The sequence below is a fragment of the Notamacropus eugenii genome, chromosome 2, assembly GCF_028372415.1.
Source record: "Notamacropus eugenii isolate mMacEug1 chromosome 2, mMacEug1.pri_v2, whole genome shotgun sequence".
NCBI lineage: Eukaryota > Metazoa > Chordata > Mammalia > Diprotodontia > Macropodidae > Notamacropus > Notamacropus eugenii.
Window position 1 is genome coordinate 240,274,699 of NC_092873.1, and position 24,310 is coordinate 240,299,008.

The 24,310-nt window shown below is 37.7% G+C and overlaps 1 protein-coding gene across 2 annotated transcripts in view; it reads left to right on the forward strand.

Moving 5' to 3' along the window:
• SASH1 (SAM and SH3 domain containing 1) overlaps positions 1-24,310 on the forward strand; it is a 287,008-nt gene that overhangs the window by 160,722 nt on the left and 101,976 nt on the right. For both annotated transcript variants that reach the window (XM_072643668.1, XM_072643666.1), the window contains exons 3-4: positions 14,606-14,656; positions 14,778-14,827. In XM_072643668.1, the coding sequence (XP_072499769.1) occupies positions 14,606-14,656; positions 14,778-14,827 (101 nt within the window). The remainder of the gene's footprint in view (positions 1-14,605; positions 14,657-14,777; positions 14,828-24,310) is intronic.

Genomic DNA, 24,310 nt, shown 5'->3' on the forward strand with positions numbered 1-24,310 from the left:
TTTCAGTCTCACCTCCCAAGCATTTGCAAAATATCCCGTAGAGCCAGTTGCTTCCACAGATTTCTAATCTCTTCTATTTATGTTGATTTTTCTTACCTTTTCTGATAGTGCCATTGGTGGACCTCGGCCCCTTCCTTGGACCCGTTGACTGACTACACAAGGGTTTTGTTTTTGTTTTTCCTTGAGATCACTATTTACTTTCTTTTCATGTAGATCATTTGTTTTTAGTCTGTGACTGTACCTTAAATTAGGATGGCTACAGCCACCTATCACCTTCTATATATAGGGTTCATTGAAAGGTATTGAGAAAAAGACACATTGTCCCAACCTGCCCTCCCCCCACCCCCCAGCCAAGTTCTGTGCATGGCTGGGAAGAGAAGCCACAGCCTTGATACTTGATGCCTAACTTCTTACCAGCCCTAGGGCAGTGACAGGTTGGGACAGTGGGAACGGTGCCTTCTCTGACAGGACTGGAACAGCAAAGCTGCATCAGCTACAGACCAATCCCACAGAGGGGCTGTCACTGTTGTTATCTCTGCTAAGAGGTGCAGTCGTTATGGTGTGGCAGAAAGGGGACAACTTTGAATTCAAAGATCTACTAGCTTCAAATATCCCACCTGACCCCCTAATTTAAGCCAGGGCCGTAGTGTTCGCATTTATTTTAGCCAGTTGTGATTTTCAAAGCACCTTCTTCCATATGAGGGAGGGGATGCCTGTGTTTTCATCCTCATTTTATAGATGGAGAAACTGAGCCTGAGTTAAAATGACTTACAGATACTCTGGAATTAAGCAGTTGAGCTAGAACTCCGATCCTCATCATCTGATTTCACATTCGACACTTGTCTCCATATTTGCCTCTGCAGTCATTTAATCATTTGTAAAATGGGATAAGAATGTCCTGTCTTCACCACTGTGTCCTATAAGGAAGGCCCTTTGTAAACTTTAAAACTATACATAAATGGGAGTGATATGCTATAAGGGGAGAGTGAGTATGCATGAAACTTCCAGGGGATGGTCTTTCGTTGTGATCTTCCTTGTTATATGTCACCTCAAACAAAACGGATTTTGCCTATTGCCTATTTTAATCTCTGTTAGTGTTACAAAGCTTCAGTGAAATCCAATTTAGGATTGCAACAAGAGAAGATTCGGAGCTTCTAAATTAGATGAATAAGCAATGTACAAAAAACTGCTGATGTTTGAAATAGAAATATAAACGAAGCAGGTTTTTTCCAGATTTTAACTAAATAATAACAACAGGGTAAACAATTCAAAGAGGGATTAGCTTGGTAAGATGAGCTGCCCTTACGACAATAACGAAGGGCCTGGCTGACAAATCACAGCAATTTTAACATGGCCATAGTTTTGCCATCTATTAAATGGGTGCTTTAGATTTCATTTAGCTCCTGAACTAGGTTCAGTAATTTGGAGAGTAGGTTATTGAACGATTAATGGTCAGAAAGAAAATTACCACATAATGATATAAACACATCGCTTATGTATATTACATTGCTAATGTTTCCATTATAAACCTCATTTTGCAAACATTTATGTTATGGCTATAAAAACTTTGCTTTAGGCTAAAATTTGCCATTTGCTTTAGAAGGCAAATTGAAAACCTAGGTCTTTTCTTTCCCAGATAGTCTATGACAACTATCAATTTAAAATTTTAAAAATATTCCCTGTGGTGGGCAACACTATTTACTCAAAAATGAATTTGATATGTAGACTGAAATGTTGTTACTGATTATTCCAAATGTAATGAGTTATCATTAGGTCTGGCATTTTTGATGATAATTCTCATTTTATAAAAGACAGACCAGAAAGGGTGGTGGCATGTCATGATATCATAACATGGTTATGCTATAGCGTAATATACTTCTCCATATGCCATAATGTGAGCTAACCCCATAAAAGGGAAAGTCCAGCTTACTTTGTATACTCCATTATTTTGTAAAAACATATTTACATATCCTGTTTACATGCTAATTTGCTCATACATTTTAAAGATCAATCCATTCACTCCATAGTCCTGTGGACTGAGTACTATGTTAGGTACCAGAGGAAGATAGGAAGTTTAAATAAGATAGTTATTGCCTTCTTGGAGGTTAAATTCTCATGGGTGATAAGATATAAATATATTCCTTAGAATGCATGGTAGTAACATGAGACAGGCTCAGAGTAGTGCTAATGTGAGGTGGGAGGAGGACTTCACATGCACAAAAATTTTTTTGGTTTTGTTCCAATTCAAGAATTCTCTAGTTAAGCAGATATTATGTTCCAAAAAGTGTAAGTTGTTTTGAACTTGTAATACATTTTCCCAAAGAAGCAGTGTTAAAAGAATAATTAGGTTTCCAAGTCAGCTCACTATGGCCCACTTCACCCATACTTAACCCATAGTGTAGCAATTCGTTAGTAGCAGAATCAAAGACTGAGTTGAAAAGGATCTTAGAAATCTTCTTGTACAGTTCCACAGACCTTCTTGGTCAACATTCCACCCAATATAAGCACCACTGATTGACAGTTACTGTTCTAATACACCTAGCCATGTACAGTTCAGAATCTTGAAGAGGGAGCATGATGTGGTATATCAGCATAAGATTTAGAGTTAGAGGATCCAAGTTCAAATTCTCTTGACTTGTCATCTGTTTAACCTTGGGCAAACTGTTTAAGGACTCAACATTTCAGTTTCTCCGTCTGTAAAAAGAGAGAGTTTGGTGAGGTCACCTGCAGGCCCTTGAAGCTCCAATTTGTTCATCTAACATTAAGACCAAGTTCCTTCTGTTGGTAGGCAGCTCTCATTGGAAAGCACATTCTAATGATGTTGAGCTGAAAATTTGTCTCCCTATATCTTCAAATCCATTGGCCTTGCCTGTGACTTCTAGAACACACAGAACAAGTCACTTTTCAGCATCTATAGTACAGAGTGGGCTGCTGGTCATGATCTAGCACTACGATGGTAGACTTGGATAATGTGGAAAAATATAGTGCCTTGGTCTCAGGGGTAGGGAACCTCTGGCTTTGAGGCCACATGTGGCCCTTTAGGTCCTCAAGTGTGACCCTTTAATTGAATCCAAACTTCGCGGAACAAATTCTCTTTCGGTAAACAGTCTGCACTTGAGGACCTAGAGGGCCACATGTGGGCCAGAGGCTACAGGTTCCCCACCTCTGGTCTAGTTTACAATTGTTACTACTAGAGACTGCTTAGAATTCTAGTTTTAGATAATGCTTCAAAGTTTGCAATATACTTGATATATACTATCTCATTTTATGCTGGAGTCCTATTTCATTGAAGAAGAAATAGTCATTTGCTGAGCTTCTGTCATCAGATGCCATGCTTCTAGTCTACCTGAGATTTTCAGGAAGTCCACAACTACTGAAAATCCAGAAAGGAAAATTCTTGTCACTATCCAGTGGTTCTGGTTTGATATCAGAAATTGATAAGATTTTTATCCATGGAAATAACATTTAAAAAGTGCTGCTATCTGCGTTGCCACTTCACCATTAGGACCATAGGACTTTGCTGCCTGACTTGCAGCTCAAACCTTCATGTGTTCTTTCTCCCATTAGAATATGAATCCCCCAAGAGCTGGAGCTCTCTTGCTTTTTTATTTGAATCTCCAGTGATTTTACACAATGATTTGCATCTATAAGTGTTTAATAAATGCTTCATTCATTCACCTACATGCTTCCCACAAAGTAGGCACACGGTATAGTGGAAAGAACTCAGAAGAGTTTACACCTTGGTTTGATCTGCTGACTATCTGCATGAGCTTGGTCAAGTTACTTCGATTTTCTGGACCCAGCTAGTAAGTGTCTGCGGTGGGATTTGAACCCACATCTTGCCACTATCCACATTGCTACACAGCTTAGGTAGAAGAATGGCTGTGCCTCTTCTGAGATGAATACAGGTAGATGGATGTGGACTATGAGAACTGGCTTTGCAGCCTTGCCTTCCTACCTTCTTATCATACACAGGCACTCTTTCATTGCGAAGGTGATTTCTTTGCATTTTTGTAGCAGGGTATCTTGTCAAGCTCTTTTAATCACTTTGAAGTATTTTATACCCCCTCTCCCCACTCCTAGCTTCAACATACAACTGATGATCCAGTTCTTCAGGAGGTAGCTAGGTGGCTAAGTGGATAGAGCACTGGACCTGGAGTCCACTCTGGCCTCAGGCACTTATTAGCTATGTGACTTGGAGCAAGCCACTTAACTTCTATTTGACTTTGTTTCTTCATCTGCAAAATGGGTATAAATAATGGCACCTACCTTGTAGAGTTGTTGAGAAGATCTAATGGATAGCACTTATAATGGGCTTAGCATAGTGCCTAGTCCATAGTAGGCACTATATAAATCCTAGTTATTATTTATCATCATCATCATCATCACCATCCTTATTATTGATGTGGCCCTGGCCAAATCATTTAACCTCTGCTTGCTTCAGTTTCCTTATCTGTAACAATGGGGACAATAGTATCTATGTCCCACAGTTGTGAGGATCTACGCTTTATCACATTATCCTTTCAAATAGGACAGTTGTCTTTACTCTCATTAGTCTTTTTTTCTTCAGACTAAAGTTCCTTCACTCATTCTTCATTGCTTCTTAAAATCCTCATTATTTTTGGTTCACTTATAGAAATCGTTTAGTTTATCAACATCTTCCTCAAAATATAACATCTCCCAACTAAACACCATTTCAAACTGGTACCAAATAGAGTGGCACCATTACCTTTCTTAGTCTAGTGCAAAGTTCTTTGTACTGGAACCAGAGAGACCCTACTCCTAGGCGTGCCTCTGCCCATAACTAGGTGTGCTGCTTTGGGCAAAGCTCAAGACTTGTTTTCTCTCTATAGAAAACTGTGAGGCATCGTCTTGGAGACAGGTAGTTCAGTGAATAGAATACTAGGACTTGGCGTCAAGAGGTACTGATCTAAGATACTTAGTTGTGTGAGTCTGGGTATCTCATTTAATTTATCTTTACCTAAATGTATTCATCTGTAAAGTGGGAATAATGCTGGCACCCACCTTGCAGGGTTGTTGTGAAGATAGAATGAAGCAACAGGTGTAAAGGACTTTGTAAACTTTAAAGTGCTATAGAAATGGTAGTTATTATTATTAATTATAATTATTATTGTCATCAAATGACAGGGCAGTTAGGTGATGGAGCATATAGAGCACTGGGCTTGGAATCAGGAAGACTCATTTTCATAAGTTCCTATCTCGCCTCAGACACTTACGAGCTGTGTGATCCTGATCAAGTCACTTAGCCCTGTTTGCCTCAGTTTCTTCATTTGTAAAACAAGCTGGAGAAGGAAATGGCAAACCACCCTGGTGTCTCTGCCAGCAACACCCCAAATGGGGTCATAAAGTGTTAGAAATGACTGAATTATTAAATGATAGTGTTGGAGTAGGTGGTCTTTAACATTTCACGTTTCTGTGAGGTGTTAGTATAATGAGATAGGTTTTCTTGAATGACTCATGGAACAAATCTCATTATTTTCCCCTCCATACAACAGTTTAATGTATCCTGAAATTGTATTTATTCAGTTGTTGTTTGTTTGGGGTTTTTTGGGGGGGGGGCGATTGAGCAGGAAACAATTGCATCTCACTACTGTGACATGTTAAACTTGTAGCAAATCCCCTAGATCTTTTCCATGTGAATTCACTATAATGCCTATGTGAAATTGATTTTTTAAAAATTTGAAATGAGACTCATGCTTTATTCCTTGTTAAATTTTCTCTTGCTCTGGTCTCTGTCTAGTGTTACTGCCTACTGAAATAATTTTGAATCACTGCACTGTCATCCATTCTGATTTAGTCAGTTTCATCTGACGTCTTGAAAGTCATGTCTTCTAGTTTTTCATCTAAGCGCTTGATAAATGATGTTAAACAGGACAGGACTCATCCTGTGACAGGCTACCAGGGTTCCTTCCAGTTTTTCCTCTTATCATAATTTTTGGTATGGCTGTTCAAGTAGCTATGAATCCACCGAATGGTGTAATCATCCACCCCTTATTTCTCCCTCTTGCCCTTGAAAGCATCCTGAGAACATTGATCATGTGTTGCTGCAGCTAGATAGGTGAGAATATGCATTACTTCCTTGATCACAAACCTAAAAGCACTTTGAAAAAAGGAAGTAAAGTTAGTCGTACACATGTTCTTAGTAAAGTATATTCTTAAATCTTTTCTATAGTTGTGATGATAGCTAGGATTTATACAGTGTTTTGTAAACATGTTATCTCATTTGATCCTCACTGTCAACCCTATGAGGTAGACACTATTAGTATCCCCACTTTACAGATGGTAAAACTGAGGCCTAGAGAGGCTAAGGGACTTGCCCTGGGTCACACAGCTAGTAAGTGTTTGAGGCTGGATTTGAGTTTAGATCTTCCTGATTTCAGACTGGGCAATTTATCCATTGCACCATCTAGCTGCCTGTCAGAAATGGTGTGAGTTAGAGGAAAGAACACTGGTCTTATTCAGAAAGTCAGGGTGCTTTTCGGAGCTCTGTTACCAGCTTTTGGTCCTGGGTAAATCACTTGATGTCTTTAATCACTTGAACCTCTAGTCCAGGGATGGGGAACCTGCAGCCTCAAGACCACATTTGATTCTCTAGGTCCTCAAGTTCCCTTCAGTCAAAGGACTGTACTTGAGGACCTAGAGGGCCACATGTGGCCTTGAGGTTTCAGGTTCCCCAACTCTGCTCTAATCCATCACTAAAACAGGCACACAAATAATCCTTATTCTGCTTATTTTATAGGGTTGTTCTGAACATCAAATGAAAAGGCTTTTAAAGCTATAAAGCACCAAACACATAGAAGATATTAGAGCTGACTTAGATTTGGTGATGGTGAATGTAATGATCGTAAGGGTATATGTTTCTAGATATCTCAAATTCATTTGAAAGACATTTTGTAATTCAAAAAATTCTACTGCCATAAGTTCTACAAATGTTACATTATTAGTCTGCTACTGAAAAGAGTTTTAGAAGGTTTTAGAGTGGCTGTATGATACGTCTCATTGCTAACCATATCTGAAATTAACCTCTAAGAATAACGATTTTTCCGTATAAAAGATAAAAGCAATGGAGCAAAGAGATGCAGCTATAACATCCCAGTACAAAAGTGGAATGACCAGGGCCACCGAATTTATTCTAACTAAAAAGACTACAAATCTGCTCATCAGCTTAATCCCCCTTCTATGTATGAGGCTGTAAAAATGAAAATAATAACAATTTCTGTTTATAAGTAGCGTAGAAAATGTAGCATTGAGTGAGGAGCAAAGTCTCAAAATCTCACCAGCTTTTTGACCCTGGGCAAGTTACTTAACTCTTTTGTGCCTCAGTTTCCTTAAATATGAGGATCAAATGTGATAATATTCATAAAGCGCTTAGTGTATCACTTGGCACATAGGTGCTTAATAAATGCTTTTTTCTTAGTTTCTTGTGGAGTCCTTTCAGGTTTGTAAAGTGCTTTCTTCACATTGACTGCTTGCCTGCTTACTTCAGTGGAATGGCCATTGGAAAAATAAACCATTAAAAAAATACAATATCTGGCTTAAAAAGAATTTGCTTATTTCTCCAGCTCTTACCTTTTTTTGTGGCATTGCAATATTTTCTCATTCTCTGAATATGATCTAAAAATATTTCTCAAGTGCCATGTTCTGCTCTGCTTTTAAAATTCTGTTATCCTAATATATAATGCTAAATTCTCCATGGACCCAACAAAACACTTATTAGTAGGCAAATTTACCTTTTAATGTTAATTATAAAAATTGAGGCATAAGATTTCCTAAATGTTGAGGTTGGACTTGGGAATATGTTCCATTCATGGCATTTGTGTTTTGTCTTGTTTTTTGTTTTATTTTGTTTTAAACAGAAGGGGTTTATAATATAAATTGCTTTGCAGTTTTTATAGACATAATTAAGCAGGAGAGATACAAAGTTCTTTTTTGACATGGCTCATTATTTCTTGTTTACTTTTACTTTTTAAAAGACCTTTCTGACTTTCCAAGATGAGGCATCATTGAATCTAAACTTTTCATTACATATCCCCACTCACAGATTTTGTGAATCAAAATGCTGAGAAAAGAGTTTAAGTACAAATCAAATTATATTTATTGAATGCATATTATTCATTATGAAACAGATATTGTGAGTCCTACAAAGAAGTCCTCATCTGGCCCTTAGGTAGTTGAAACATACTGGTAGAGGTGGAAGAAACATATCAGTTTACAAAGATTTAAAAACCACAAAAAATGAGCTATAGATCCTAAAGCTAGAAAGGGGAGTCTTACATATCATCTGTTCAAAGAAATTAAGTGATTTATCCAAACTCCCACAGCTTGACAGGGCTGGAACTGGAGTTCTCCAGTCAGTGTAAAGAGCACTAACTCTACTGACAAATGACTCAGATTCAGATCCTACCTCTGACATTGCCTGGGGGATGTTAGGTGACATCCTCCCTCACCTTCAGTTCTCTCATTATTAAAATGGAAGGATTGAACAAATGGTCTCTGGGCTCCTTGACAGCTCTAGATAGGATTCTAGAATCCTAATCCCATGTACTTTGAACTAAACAAAATTTTAGGCATGGTTATACTCTCATAAGAATAGGGAATATTGGAGGGAGAGATAATTTTAGGGGGAAAAGATGAGTTAAATTTTAACCACTTTAATTTGTAGTGGCAACCAAATATCCAAATGAAAATCGCCATTTGTATTGATCTGTGGAATGGGAAACAGGGAAGGGTTCTGAACAAAGAAGCAGAATGGAACAGTGGGATAGCTTTTTTAAAAAATTTGTTACATTTTGAATTCGTCTGTCTCCCTCTCTCTCTCCCAACCCTTCACCAGAGAAGGCCACCATTTTTTTTCACATTAGTCATGTTATAAAGAAAGATTAGAACTAATGGGAGAAACACAAGAAAGAAGAAACAGCAACAACAAAAAGAGAGAGCCAATAAATAGTCAGCTTCCATCTGCATTCAGACTCCATGGTTGTTTTTCTGGGTGTAGACAGCATTTTCTATCATGGATCTTTTACAATTGTCTTAGGTCCTTGCATTGCTGAGAAGAGCCAAGCCTATCAAAGTTAGTCATTGCACAGTGTGGCTGTTACTTTGTACAATGTTCTCCTGGTTCTGTTCACCTCACAGCATCAGTTCATGTAAGTCTATCTAGAGTTTTCTGAAGTCTTCCTGCTCATCATTTCTTATGGAACAACAGTATTCCATCCCATTCATATACCACAACTTGTTCAGCCATTCCCCAATTGATGGGCATCCTCTCAATTTCCAATTCTTGACCACCACAAAAAAGAGTTGTTATAAATGTTTTTGTACATGTGGATCCTTTTCCCCATTTTTATGATCTCTTTTGGATACAGACCTAGAAGTTGTATTGCTGGGTCAAAGGGTATGCACAGTTCTAAAGCCCTTGGGGCATAGTTCCAAATTATTCTCCAGAATGGTTGGATCAGCTCACAGCCCCATGAACATTGTATCCATGTTCTAATTTTCCCACATCTTCTCCAACATTTATCATTTTCTTGTTCTGTCATGTTAGCCAATCTGATAGGTGTGATGTGGTACCTCAGAGTTGTTTTGATTTGCATTTCTCTGATCAATAGGAATTTAGAGCATTTTTTCATATGATTATGGATAGCTTTAATTTCCTCACCAGAAAACTGCCTGTCCATGAACATTTATCAATTGGAGAATGACTTGTATTCTTATAAATTTGATTTAGTTCTCTGTATATTTTAGAAATGAGGGAAGGCCACCATTGGACACAGATATTTATGTGAAACTATACAGTGCATGCTTCCACGCATCAATTCTCTCTCTGGAGGTGGATAGCACTTTCCTTGATAAGTCCTTTGTAGTTGATTTTAATATTCATATTACTAAATTATTCACAGTTATTTTTGAAGAATATTACTGTTACTAATAATAATACTAATACTAATACTCATTTCACTCTTCATTATTTCAATGCAAGTCTTTCTAAATTAATCTGATCATCATTTCTTTTGGGCAGCTAGATGGCTTGATGGATGGAGTGCTGGGCCTGGAGTCAGGATGACTCATCTTCCCTGAATGAAAATCTGGCTTGACACTTTCTAGCTGTATGACCCTGGGCAAGTCACTTAATCCTGTTTGCCTCAGTTTCCTCATCTGTAAAAAGAGCAGGAGAATGAATCGGCAAACTACTCCAGTATCTTTACCAAGAGAACCTCAAATGGGGTAATGAAGAATTGGATATGCTGAAAAACAATTCAACAACTTTCATCTCTTGTAGCTTAGTAGTATCCCATCACAATCATATACTACAACTTATTCAGCTATTCTGCACTTGATGGGCATCCCTCCAATTTCCAGTTCTTTACCATCACAAAGAGAACTGCTATGAACGTTTTAGAAGATATTTTTTCCTGATCATCTTGGGAAACAGACCTAATAGTGGTATTGCTGGGTCAAAGGATATCATAATTTTATAACTCTTTAGGCATAATTCCAGATAATTCTTCAAAATGGTTGGATCAGTTCACAGTTCTACCAACCGTGTATTAGTGTCCCAATTTTCCCATATCCCCTCCAACATTTGTCATTGTCCCCTTCTATCATTATAGCTCAACTGATAGGTGTGAGATGGTATCTCAAAGTTGTTTTAATTTATATTTCTATAATCAATAATGAGTCAGAACATTTTTTCATATGAGTGTATATAGCTTTAATTTCTTCTTCCAAAAACTGCCTGTTCATTTCCTTTGACCATTTGTCCATTGGGGAATGATTCATATTCTTATAAATTTGACCAGGTTCTCTATATATTTGAGATATGAGGCCTTTATTGGAGAAACTGTCTATAAAATCCTGTCCCTCTCCCTCAGTTTTCTGCTTTCCTTCTAATCTTGGCCACATTGATTTTATTTGTACAAACACTTTTTAACTTAATGTAATCAAAATTGTCCATTTTACACCTCATAATGCTTTCTCTCTTGTTTATTTATAAATTTTGCTCCTCATAAATCTGATAGGTAATATATTCCTTCTTCTTCAAATTATGGTATCTCCTTTTATGTCAAAATCATGTATCCATTTTGACCTCATCTTGGTAAATGGTGTACAATATTGGTTTAGTTTCTATTAGACTGCTTTGCAGTGTTCCCAACAATATTTATCAAATAGTCAATTCTTAAGTGAGATAGCTTTCTTGATCCTCCCATCAGGCCTTCACATTGCACATAAAATGCAGTGAATTCTCAGAACATGTTCATGTTCAAAACCATGGAATTTGTGGCATTGCCCACAAATAAAGTTTGTTTTTTTTCTTTTTTAGTACCTGCTGTTTTGAATGACCTATATACCTGTTCTTGGGACAGATGACTAAGAATCAACAGCTACTTAATCTTCCTGTGATAGTATATCTCTCCTGTTCTCTCTGCAAGGCTTTTTAGGACATAAGGAAAGTCAGGGAAATATTAAGTAAGAAGTAGCTATACTGGGAACAGAATACATTTAAAATAAACGATTTGTTTTTAATGAGAGTTAATATTAATTAATTACTCTTTGCCATATACCTAATACCAGAGTGTATGCCATTATAGCCTCTTACAAGCAATAAAAGTCAGATGAGAGGCATTGTGGAGTGGTGGATAAGACAGTGGACCTGAAGTGAGAAAGATCTCAGTTCAAATCTTGCTTTAGCCATTTAGTAGTTATGTGGTCCTGGGCAAATCACTTTAATTGTTCTGTTTCAATTTTCTCATCTGTAAAATGAGGAAATAGCTTCTACAGTTTCTTCTAGTTCCAGATCTCTGATCCTGTTACTTTTCTCCTTATAGATCTCACATAGCAGCCCTTTAATACATTCATCTTGCGTTATTTGGTATTTTAGTTCTCTTTGTATGTGTTTGATTCTCCTACTAGTGTTCAAATTGCAGGATGTCACCAAACTTTGTAGCATCCTTCCCTCCCCTCTCCATTGTCTGGCCTCTGCCTATACGTACTGAGGTAAATTTTTAATAAGTATTTCTTAAATTGAATTGACTACATTTAAGATACTTAACTAGCAGTAACTTTCCAAAATAAGTAAATAGGGTTATAGATAATAGAGGCTTCAAGGTCACTTGATCATACCCCTTCATTTTACAGATGAGAAAAATAAAGCTGAGAGAAATGTGTTACTTGATGTCACAGGGGAGAAAATAACAGTTAGCATTTAAGAGAAGTTAGCTCAGTTTTGGTGATTGGATGCATTTGGGTTTTTAGCTCAATGCACACATCTTCCAGTCATGACACATAAAAATCTTGCTCTGTCTTTGTTTCATATCCTCCTTCCTCTTGAAGAGAGAAGTTGGCTTTGAAATAAGTTAGTAGGTACCTGTTATCCTTCCTTCCTTTGGGCTTTTGGGTCAATAGAAGACTTCATCCCCCTTGCCTCTCCAGCTGTAAAACTCATTTGGCCTTTAGTAATGGTAGCAGCAACTAAGGAAGGAAGGGAGGGAGGAGGAATCTCACAAAAAGTAGAAACAAAATGGGCAAGAAGAATTGGTTTTCCAGAATGTTGCTCCTTCCCTGAGGCTTTGATTTAGACTCTGGTATATTTGCAGAGGCAAAGATTGGTTTTACCTGTAAAATGACTTTAATTAGTTTCTGAGTTCCACTTTTGTCATTTAATCTGTGACCTGGGTAGGGATATAACTGTGTTTGTAGCAATCAAACAGTTTGCCTCTGTCTTAGATGTTTTTTAAATGCATCTAGAAAATGCTAACGTTTTTAGAGACATGTTTTCTAGAAATGGACCCTGAGTTTATAGAAAATAGATTTTGTGCCATCATTTTCAGCAGTTTCTGGCAGTTTTGATAGATTTGTTTAACCTCTACTGAAATAGAATCTATCATTCAAAATATGTGCTGAGCACTCTATTGATTCACTTTATTTTCTACTAAAATGCTTCAGATTAAAGGTCATCTATGGGGTTCCCTTCACTGATGTGTTAAGATAAGACGTAGTTACCCTCATGAAAGAAATAAATGTTATATTTTCCTAAGGCCATTTTTCACATTATGTGGTGAGAGGACTTATAAACATTTTCTTGGTCATCTCATTTATTTATTAGATGTTGACAATCTGAAGTTATCATGTCAAGTTCCTAGCATCACAGATTTAAAGTCAAAAGGGACCCCAGAAGCCATCTATGCCAACCCCTTAATTTTGCAGATGAAGAAACCAGAGCCCAGGGAAGTTAAATGACTTTTCTGATGTCATTCAGGTTGTACCTATCGGAGGCAGCATTTTACATTGGGTCCTCTGACTCCAGTGACAGTGATGTTTCTGCTGCACTATACCTGCTCATTTCAGTTCAAAGCTATCTTTATAAAAAGAGGTTTGCAATTCCAACAGTGGAAACTTCCAAGGTAAAAGTTACAGTTTGAATTGCCAAATATTTTAGTGCTGAAAGGAGCAAAACAGTTTATTATGTTATTTTCATGAGTGATATTGAAAATTTCCCCCTTTTTCTCCCCTTTAAGAAGGATGGAGCCATTTCCTCATCGCTAAACTGTTATGTTATCTAGTGACCTTTCCAACTCTAAAATTCTATGATGCCTCTCTACTTCTGTTTAAATCCCTGATTCTCTACTCTAGTCAATTACCTAGATTCTTCTCTGATAACTTTGCACTCCTTCTATCTGACCTTTATATAATAGATATTGACATTTTCTTTGAATGATCTTCTGTACCAATTACTTTGTCTTAGGAGCAATGTAGGAATGTTGGATTTGGAATAGTCCTTTAGATTTTAGTCTGAGTCACCCCCATTTTGCAGATAGAAAAATTTACAGATCACCAGAGAGGAGGAGTGACATGACTTAAAGCTACCAAGAGAGCCTAGATTTAAAGACAGACCTGATTTTGAGGTCCAGAATTCTTTCCAATTTCCATAGAACGTGAAACTTTCTAACATCATAGGTGATTGATGGAATAGGCTTTAGGGATTATCTCACGTAATATTCACTTTGCAAATGAAGAAACAGGCCCAGAAAAATTAAGTGTCTTGTGCATGGTCAAATAGATAAAGTGGTAGGTCCAGTGCTCATTCAAGCACACTATGACATCTTACTTAACTTCTTTTGAAAGTTTTTAATGCCATCATTCTGACTGGGATCTCTGAATTGAAGAGCTTTCAAATGAGTTTGAGTTATATAAAAAACCAAAGCAGATACAAGTATATCTGAAATAAATACAGCACAGCCTGATCCAGAGAAAAGCCTGTCATTTAGTCTCGCAGTGTTTCTCACAATGTTAGTCTGTCTCTGTGTATTCTCCAAGGTTTGTGCTTTTTTCTTTCCCATCTGTAGTTGTATCAACAGTGATAAGTAGAGCTAGTTGGGCACCAGCCCCCTTTTCCACAAGGCCAGTCAGAGCTCTTCATTAGGAGAGTACATTAGGTTTTTGAGAACTTCTGTTGTTCACTCCCATCTCCTCCTACTCTATTCTAACCTTCCCCAAACCCTTCCCATCCTTCCTTACTCCTCTATTTGCCATTCTGTTGTGTGCCACGTTTGGATGTCTCATTAAACCCGCATCTGTTCTGTTTTAGGAGAAACCTGATGCCAGCCCCACGTCACTACAGCTGCGATCCCAGATTGAAGTAAGCACAATGACTTTAATCAGCTATTTTTGTTTCTGCTTTTTTTTTCAATTTGCTATTCTGCACAAGTCAGATGAAGCCCTCTGCACTTACACTTACAGACATGAATCTTCTCTTATAGGAATCGCTGGGCTTCAGTAGCACGCTGTCAACCCCAGAGACGGAGAGAAAGTAAGTTTGCTTCCCTCCTTTTCCCTCTTTCCCCCATAGCTCCCTGAGAAAAAAAAATGACAGATAGGAGTCCTCGTTACTCACATCAGTTTTGTTTTTTGCATTTCCACGCTTGAAATCTTTTTGGTGAAAATGAAATTGACTGTGGTGTGCATGTGTGCGATAGATGTTAATGTAAAACTTTCCACACACTTTTGTGTGAGTATGTCTATATATCTAGCTGATGTAGTTAAGGGTATATTTTGTTACTCAAGTGTAGCTGCCTGAAGATTCTAGGCAGAGGTATGGATTTCACATTTTGTTTAGTGAGTGAATCCCCTCTAGAAGATTTGGAAATAAATTCACAAAAAATGGGACAGATACATCTTCTTAAATCACTTTCTCTTACGTAGCTACGCTAACCTCACCCCCATGAAAGAAATTAACGTTGTATTGGTGTGCTCATTTCTATCATACAGTGCCATAACTAAAAAGTTATGCTCCTCCCCCCTAAAAAGGCAACAACAAAACTGAACCCCAACTTAACCTTCTTCCAAAATTCAATTTTATGATATGAGTGTGTAATTTGTAGATGGTAATAAAGACAATATAGATAGGAGCTTAGTAACCCTTTCTGCTAAAAATGTTTTTACTTTTGTAAACTGCCCATTTTAACTTGGAAACTGTAATTCCCATTCTCAACATACATAATTGTAGGCTAAATTTCATATTTCTAGTCGTGCCATTATGTACCTTGGTGGGGGTGGACTGGGAAGAGACATTTTTCATTGTTACCTCTATCTATTTTTCTTTCCTCATAATTACTCTAAAGTGTTGAATGTATGAACCTTTTTAGGTAAAGCCGCCTCTGAATAAGAAACAACACATCTGAATCTCCAAACAGTGTCTGCTTGGCAGAGGGCCACTTGGATTCTTTCATGCCGAGAGAAGCATATAAGTGGTTTAGAAACAAAGTATTTTAGGAATGAAAAGCCCACGTTGAAAGAGAGTGTGTGTGTGTGTGTGTGTGTGTGTGTGTGTGTGTGTGTGTGCTTTATAGGGTAGCTCAAGCTTAATCCTGCCACGTGTGTGTGCTGCTGGCACAGAGACAGTTCTGTGTCAAGAAAGTTTGCAAGGCCAGAAAGGCTATGTGCTAGCCTTGAAGGTCTGATTCAAGGCTGAAAGATTTTAAAAGTAATGATTGTTGTTGAGTCATTTTTCTTCATGACCCCACTTGGGGTTTTCTTGACAAAGATACTGGAGTGGTTTGCCATTGCCTTCTCCAGATAAGGAGAGCAAGTGACTTGGCCAGGGTCATATACCTAGTAAATGTCTGAGTCCCAGATTTGAACTCAGGAAGATGAATCTTCCTGACTTTAGGCATTGCACCATGCCAAAGAGAGAGAGAGAGAGGTGTCTACACCTATCCAAGGTGAATAAGGCTAAGTGCAAATGAAATTTGAGTTTTCTTTCCTAGTTTTGTCATATCTCATGAATGCTATGTCTTCATGACCATCACAACAACAGTGAATTGAATGGTGTTGGAGGTGAAGAAAGTGGGGATTATGAAGAAGCATTGAACAGCTGTTCACTTTCTTCCAAAAAGGATAAGATTTTTATTATTGATTAAGGTCCAGTCCTAACATACTCTTTGACCTCCCCACATCCTTCAGACAACAACTAGTATGTTTACCCTTGGTCCCCAGAGGAAGTGACTCACTGAAGTTGGGCTGATCCAGGAGTGGGGTTTGGGTGTTTTTCCCACCCCACAATTGTGGGTAGTCATTCTTTCCCTGTTTATGTCCTCTTACTTAGTGAAACTGTGGTATAGATCTTGTGGCCAGAAAGGAGACTGACAACCTCCTCAAAGATTACCACCAATTTTAGATGACACACACACATTTCTGACGCTCCCATTTTTTCATAAGACTAGCATTTTCTCCTTGTTTTTCTAAATAGAATTCTTAAGCCATTGTGTCCTTTCTGGGCACTTGGGGAAAAAAATTCATCTCATTTTGTCCTCTCAGTTTCCCACTTTAAAATATTGGTATATATCTAGAGCCTGACATTTGTGGTGACTAAAAATTCCATAAGACATAAGATCGTTAAAAGAAATGAAATGTTACCCCTGGTGTCCTGGATTAGTCTAGTGTAGTAAATGTATTCTGGCCATCTAAATCCCACTAAAGCTGTGACTTTTTTTTTTTCTTAAGCTATTATGTAACATGGATGAGTTTTGGATGCAGACCATTCTCATTCAAGAAGTGGTTTGTTTTGGTTTTGAATCCAGAGTTTCCTCAACAATGAATGTAGGACTTGGTTGCTATATTTCACACACACACACACACACACACACACACAAACACACACACACACACACACATCCAGGTATCTTTAAATGAGAGCACGAGAGGAAAATACAGAATGCATATTAAATTATCAGAGAGACAACTGGCAGCCCAGTTTTTTTTCTTAAACAGAACTTAATTTTGAGTGGGTCAGCTTTACTTTTGGTGACCAACATTTTTGAATCAAACATTTGGATATCTACATAACAAGTAATCTTAGCAACCAAATTCTAGGTAGGACAAAAACTGACTTCTAACCCTGCTTTCCACAAGTACTACAGAAGAACCCTCCACTTCCTCTGTCCTTCTTGGTGACACTCCCTGTCCATTTTTACTTAGGTCCCCTGTGCCCACTTGTTATACGTTCCCTGCTATCTTCTTCTATCTCTCCTTACCAAATCCTGCCCTCATGAAAGTCTCTTAAAAGCCATTCCTAATAAGATATGTCACTGATAATAGCTTTTAGCATTACATCTTAAAATGGTGTTTTCATCTTTAAAAACAAAAACACTTTGGATGTTCTACTTTTTTTCAGCATGGTTCCTCCTTGAGGTAGGTCTGACCTTTAATACATGTCGGTAGGAATTCTTGGTGATTTGCAGTAGCCAGTCTTCTTGCTGATAAATCTTTTCAAATTTAGTTTGACAGGCTCTCAGGTAGTAAATTCGAAGTCCATTCCTAAGCCCTTGCTTGAAGTCTTCCTAGCTTAATGTAGGACCTACCAAAACTCATGATGTGGGTCCTCCTAGAACCCAGTCTTACTTTCACACCATTATGGGACATCAGAGTGGGACTTCAGTAGTGTAATAGGAATCAAAGTCCTTATAGGAGTCATAGCATTTAGAGGTGGGCCAGGACTTAGAGATCATTTAGTACAACCTCATTTCAGGAAAATGACCCCCCAAGGGTTTAAGCGATTTATCCAAGGCTACACAGGTAAGGAAATAACAAAGCCAAAGAACAAAGATCTAATTGGTAGCCTGCTGTTGTTTTGTTGCAGGAGCTAAGTATACATTGAAGTTATTTTATAATCAGGTGTATATTTTGTATTAGTCCTATTGATCTACCTGCTCCTAAAGCCAGTTTTGTGTTTGAGGGGGGTTGGCCATCTGTCATTGCTTAGTTTCTTCTGTTAATGTCATTTGTTGTGTTTCATATTGACGTCACCCTCTGTTTCATAATTACAGAAAATTTCTGTTTATCAAGTCAGCAGGTATTAAGTGCCAGTTATGTGCTAGGCACTGTGCTAAGTGCTAGGGATACAAAGAAAGGCAAAAAAAAAAAAGTTCCTTTTCTCAAGTTGTTCACAGACCAATGCGGGGTGATAGTAGGGGACATCATGCAAATAGCTATGTACAATGAAGCTGTGTACGGGATGCAGCTGAGATAATCTCAGAGGGAAGACATTTAATATTAACACCCAGAAGAGAAATTAGATTCTGTTTGGTTGCAGAGAACAGAACTAGAAATAGTGAATGGAAGTTCTGGAGAGGCAGATTTTGGTCTGAGTTAAGGAGAAATTTCCTACCAGTTAGAGCCCTGCAAAGTGGCATAGTCTGGCCAGGTGCTGGGGGTGCTCACTCCCAGAGATCTCCAAGTGGAGACGGAATGACCATTATAGTTTTTGTGGTACAGGGCATGCCTAAACCTATGTTGATTAGCAGATGGCTTCTGAGGTCCTTGCCAACTCAAAGATTCTGTGGTTCTGTTTATTTTTTGAAAAAAATCAATTTTGGCTAGGTATTTGAGGCAGCTAGATGGCACAAGGGATAGAGTACCAGGCCTGGAATCAGGAAGACCTGAGTTCAAATTCAGCCTCAAATGCTTGCTAGCTGGATAACTTAACCCTGTTTGCCTCAGTTTCCTCATCTGCAAAATGAGCTGGAAAAGGAAATGGCAAACCACTCCAGTATCTTTGTCAAAAACCCTAAATGGAGTCATGAAGAGTCAGACATGACTGAAACAACTGGACAACAGCAAAGCTAGGTATAAATTGAATCATATGATTTTGGATTTGGAAATCTGGAAATCATCTACCTAATTATCAACTGTTTCAAGAACATTTAAAGAACAGATATTTGCTAAGGAACTATCTTTTTCTTGGGGTTGAGGAAAGGTTAAGGAAAATATACTTTAAATGTCAGTTAAACTTTAATTTTAGTTTAAATAAATTATTTTTATATAAAATGTACTTTATATAAAAATTAATTTTAATTTAATGTAAAGGGGTAACTTGACAATTGAGTTAGACTCCAAATGGCATATCCTGATAGTGACATATCAACATGCTTTATTACCTAGGATGTCAAATGCAGTTGGACACATGTATTTAGTTCTAGATAGAAATCTAGAGACAACTATTACTGTAATTATTATAGGAATTGAATTTTAGGACAGAAAATATGACTAACTTCTCATAGGACCAAAAAAATCCACCATATAGCAACAGTTTACTTCTGACTTTTTATTTATGCATATGGTGATTTTAAAGGCATCTTGCATTCATTACTATTAATTGAAAAGCAACAATTAAAACTCAAGGTTTATTTGATCTTATGGTAACATGGATAAGTGGCATCCACTCATCCAAACAAGCTTGAATGAGACTCCCCCCCCCCCCTGCATTTTCAATGGCAGTTCTCAGTTATCCATACAAAGGGGCAGTAAATTAAAACACGTGGAAAGTCCAAAATTCTTCAAAATCTTTATTTACTAGTGGTAGGAATATTTTTCTTCTCCGTTAAGCCCCCATTAAGCTTCTCATCAGAACTCCAAATGTGCTGATATGAATTTTCTCATCTTTTCCTTTCCTCTGTACATCCTTCTACAAAGTTGTGTATCTAACACAGGAAAAGAAGGCAGAGGAGAACTCTAAATGAATAATTAGGCACTAAACAATAGTGAGTAACCAATCTCTTGTACATTTCGCAATCAAATGCATGATTTTTCCATTGCAGTGGTAGGGACAGAGTATATGATCATTGAGGGTAAAGTCTCTTTTCATTTTTGTCTGTGTAGCCCCAGCACCTGGCACAGTATATGGAAGATAATAAGCCCTTAATAAATAATTGTTGAATTACATTAAATTGAAATAAACAAAACATAGTTAAGAAGTGCTTTTTTTCCTGCCCAAGCCATAATTTCCTATTTCAAATTATATTAAATTGAAATAGATTTCCTGTGGAATGCTAATGGATCTTTGAATTTTAGGCAGCAAGGTAATGAAGGGAATAGGACACCAGACTTTGAAGCTGGAAGACCTCAGTTCAAATCCTGTTTTTAACACTTATGACCTGTGTGAACATGGACAAGTCACTTAACCTCTCTCTGCCTTAATTTTCCTATATATAAAATGGGACTAATAAGAGCACCTACCTCATAGGTGAGGATCCAGTGAGGTGGCATGTTTAAAATACTTAGCAAATGCTAAAGCAATATATAATCACTAGCTGTTGTGGTGGTGGTTGTGATTGTTATTTTGAACATGACCCCAAGCCCTACAGCATGCTTGCAGACATGGGTATAAACTGGGTTGCCTATTCCTAAAACTGGTAGCAAGGAAGGTCTGCTTCTCATCATTGTCCATCAATTGACTTCTATTTTCCTTTCTTTCTCACCCCAGCAGTAAAGTTTAAACTCTGAAGTTCTTTCTTGGAAACTTGTTCAAAAAATGAGTCCAAGTTTCTGTGTTGCTTAATTTTTATCAGGCACTTCCCTCTTGCAGCATAACTATTATTATTTAGATTTCACAAAAGAGGGAGCTGCCTTACAGAGAAGTAAAGACTTGCTCAGGGTCCAATAGCTGATAAATGTCAGCTTTAGGCCCTGAATTCACATTTTCTCAATCAAAGACTTTCCCTCTTTTCATTATTCCACTAAAGAGGAACCTAAGTGAAACTTATGCAATTTAATGGCTAGAGAAATGGACTACAAGCGAGAAATCCCAAGGTCCATGTTGAGACTCCCATTTTGGCTCTGTAATTTGATTTCCTATATCCAATTTCCTTGTCCATTAAAAAAAAGATTATTGATTTCCTGAATTTTGTCCTTAGCTTAAAGTGCCTCCATCAAATTATAGTTCTAATCAATATCACATTTTATTTATTTAATTTAATTTTTGAATTGTATTTTTTCCCATTACATGTAAAGATGATTTTTAGTACTCATTTAGAAAAAGGTTGTTTCAAATTTTCTCTCTAAAATGGTTATCAGTAGATTACATATGTGCAATCTCCATTTTATTTATAAAGCTTTTAAAAACCAGAACATGATCAGAAGTTGCATTTTTTTTAAAGTGAAAATTACTTCAGTCATACGTAATTTCTTTTGTTGTGACTGTGAAAATTTGAACTTTGAATTCAGTCTCCACTGCCCATGATATTATTTCACTGTCTTTAACATGGTGCTACCTTTCACTGATAATACAATATTTACATAAGTGTTCTTTCTCTAAGGTTGCTGCTCACTGAGGATACAGATGGAGGGTAGGACAGATCAGGATGTAGGGAGATCAGAGGCTCAGATCCAGTCATTGTAAATCTATAACAATGCAAACCCACTTGGCTCTCTTGCTCCTGAGGAGCTCTGCATTTTTGCCAGGATATCCAGGTCAAACCTAATCGCATAAACTGAGCCTGCTGTATCCTGTCTCCCATCCTGTTTGTCACAAGGATTTTGGAAGGGAGTGAGGAATCATTTTGTTCCAGTGAGGGGAGTGAGTGTGTGTGTATATGGTTTCTATCTCATCTAGAATCTTCTGTACTTATTTGATAAGGATGTGCCTTAGATATCTACCTATAGGATCTTTGAGTAGTATAACAGAAAGAACAGTGGTCTGGGGGAGTCAAGTGACTGGATTCTAGTCTAAGTTCTATTGCTAATTAGTTGTGTCATCTTTGGCAAGTCATTTCCTCTCTGTAGGTCACATTTCCTCATTGATAAAATAAGAGGGTCAAACTGGATGAGCTTTGAGAGTCTGTTCCAGCTATTAGATTCTGTGAAGTGTGACCTAAGTTAATATAGTGGAAAAAGAGTTTTGGGGTCCAGAGACCTACTCTTGAATTTGGGTCTTACCACTCTGTGATGCTGGGCAAGTTACTTAACCCCAATGACTCCTAGTTTCCTCATCTGTAAAATGAGGGGATTGGACTCCATGGTTTCTTCTATTTCTGAAGTCTCAGGACCCAACCTACCATTCAGCATTTGATTAGCATTTATGGCAGCGATGAAGCTGGTTACCCATGCATTAATGAAACCAGGGTCTAGAGTGCCATCTTTCATTCATACCACTGGATTATGCATGGAGAAGGATTCTTGGTCATGTAAAATAGATAATTGTAAGATAATGGATTTATCCAAAACATGATGGAGAAGCACATGGTGAGTGTGTGAGTGATCTAAAAATGTAATACTAGTAGAGGCATTATCATGAGAGATATATTGAAGGAGATGTGTGATTAATTATGAAAATGAGCTGTTTTAAGAGCCAAAGGATAGTAAATGGAGGTCCCACCTGCTCCATTGGTATGGACACAAAGTTTCAGAACCAGACCTCTAGCATGTTGGGTAGGAGCTTTATGGCAAGATATATGAAAGAATTTCATTGAAGGGAGTACCCACATCTATGAAATCTCAGATCCATTGAAGTCATTGCAAGATCATTGAAAAGAAACTTTTTTCTCATAAGCTATTTGTTTCTCTTGCTATAGAACTGACTGAGACAACATCGATACTTTGGATATAAACTATTCAGGAAGCTTGAGAGAGAGAGAGAGAGAGAGAGAGAGAGAGAGAGAGAGAGAGAGAGAGAGAGAATGGCTGTGTGTGTTCTCTATCATTCTTAATATCTGAAGGGCTCAACATTCCAGATCACAGGGGCCCACTAGTCTGAGCAGCTGTGAATTAGAATCTTCTACTTCAGCTGTTCCTAAGTTAACACACTATTGCATTAAACTATGTCTGCTTTGCAAGTCACCAGCTGACCTCCTCATAGCTGCAGTCCACATGCCTAGGCTGTGTCATTGGCCTTAATAAGAAGCACCCACCACTGTCACGACTTCTGCAGAGTAAGAAGCTGTCTTGCAGGTTGAGCTACTGTATTATCTTACTCTCTCCTTTATACTGTCTTATTCTCTCCCTGCCATTAGATAAGAGCACAGCATCAGGCAAATTGGGAAATATCCTAGAAACCTTTACATACATATACATATATATGCATATACACACACACACACACACACATATATGACAATAGCAGAAATGAAAAAGGCTTTGCTTGGGTTCTGGAGTACAGCTGTACTCTACATGTACAGTAAATTCTTCTTTTCCTAAAAAACTATTTCTCTTCTGGCTATTGCAAAATATCCTAGCTAATCCAAGACAAGAATATTGTAAGCTGAGTTTTAACTTACTCAGTAATTTTGGTTCAAATTTTTCAGATTTTTTTTTTGGGTGGAGTGGGGAATAGGAAAGGGATAGGAGTAGAAAAGAAAGTGAATCTGAAAGACTCTCAGAATTAATCACCTGGTCTCTAAGATTCTCCATTGGCCATCAACAATAATGCCATCTGACATGATTAGAATCAGTGTGATGGTAAAATGATCTAGAAAGGAACCAGGGTAATGATCTCCAAAGTTAGGCCTATTAGCAAAAGTCCCACCAGGGTGATATGACTTAGAAGTTCTAGGTCACTTCGCCATTGTGGTGACTCAAGTTCTATCATAGCTGATTCCAACAACTTTTCATGTTCCCAAATCATCTGTGGTAGGTGATGATGAGCTCATCTACAGTGAAACAAAAGTGCTAATGGCCAGAGGATGTGAAGCAATCAGAGGGCAAGACATTAAGCATAACCAGTGGGAAAAAATGGAAAAGAGCTTGGAATGACCGAAGCAGCAATTACATACAGAGCAGACTGATGACAGTTTAATAAGATCATTAAAAATAAGTCTTTAAAAAAAGATTGAAGAGAATGATTTAACCTTCAAATTTTTCACAGCATTTTTAATAGAAATTCACCGTCATCTGTGCCTGAGGAATCAAAGGATCTCCACAAAAGCGGGTATATAACATTGTGCTTGGTTAGTTGTTAGAGCCTAGATTCACGGGAAGCCAAATTATTCATGCTGCCTGACAGAAAAGCATCCCCCTAAGAGAA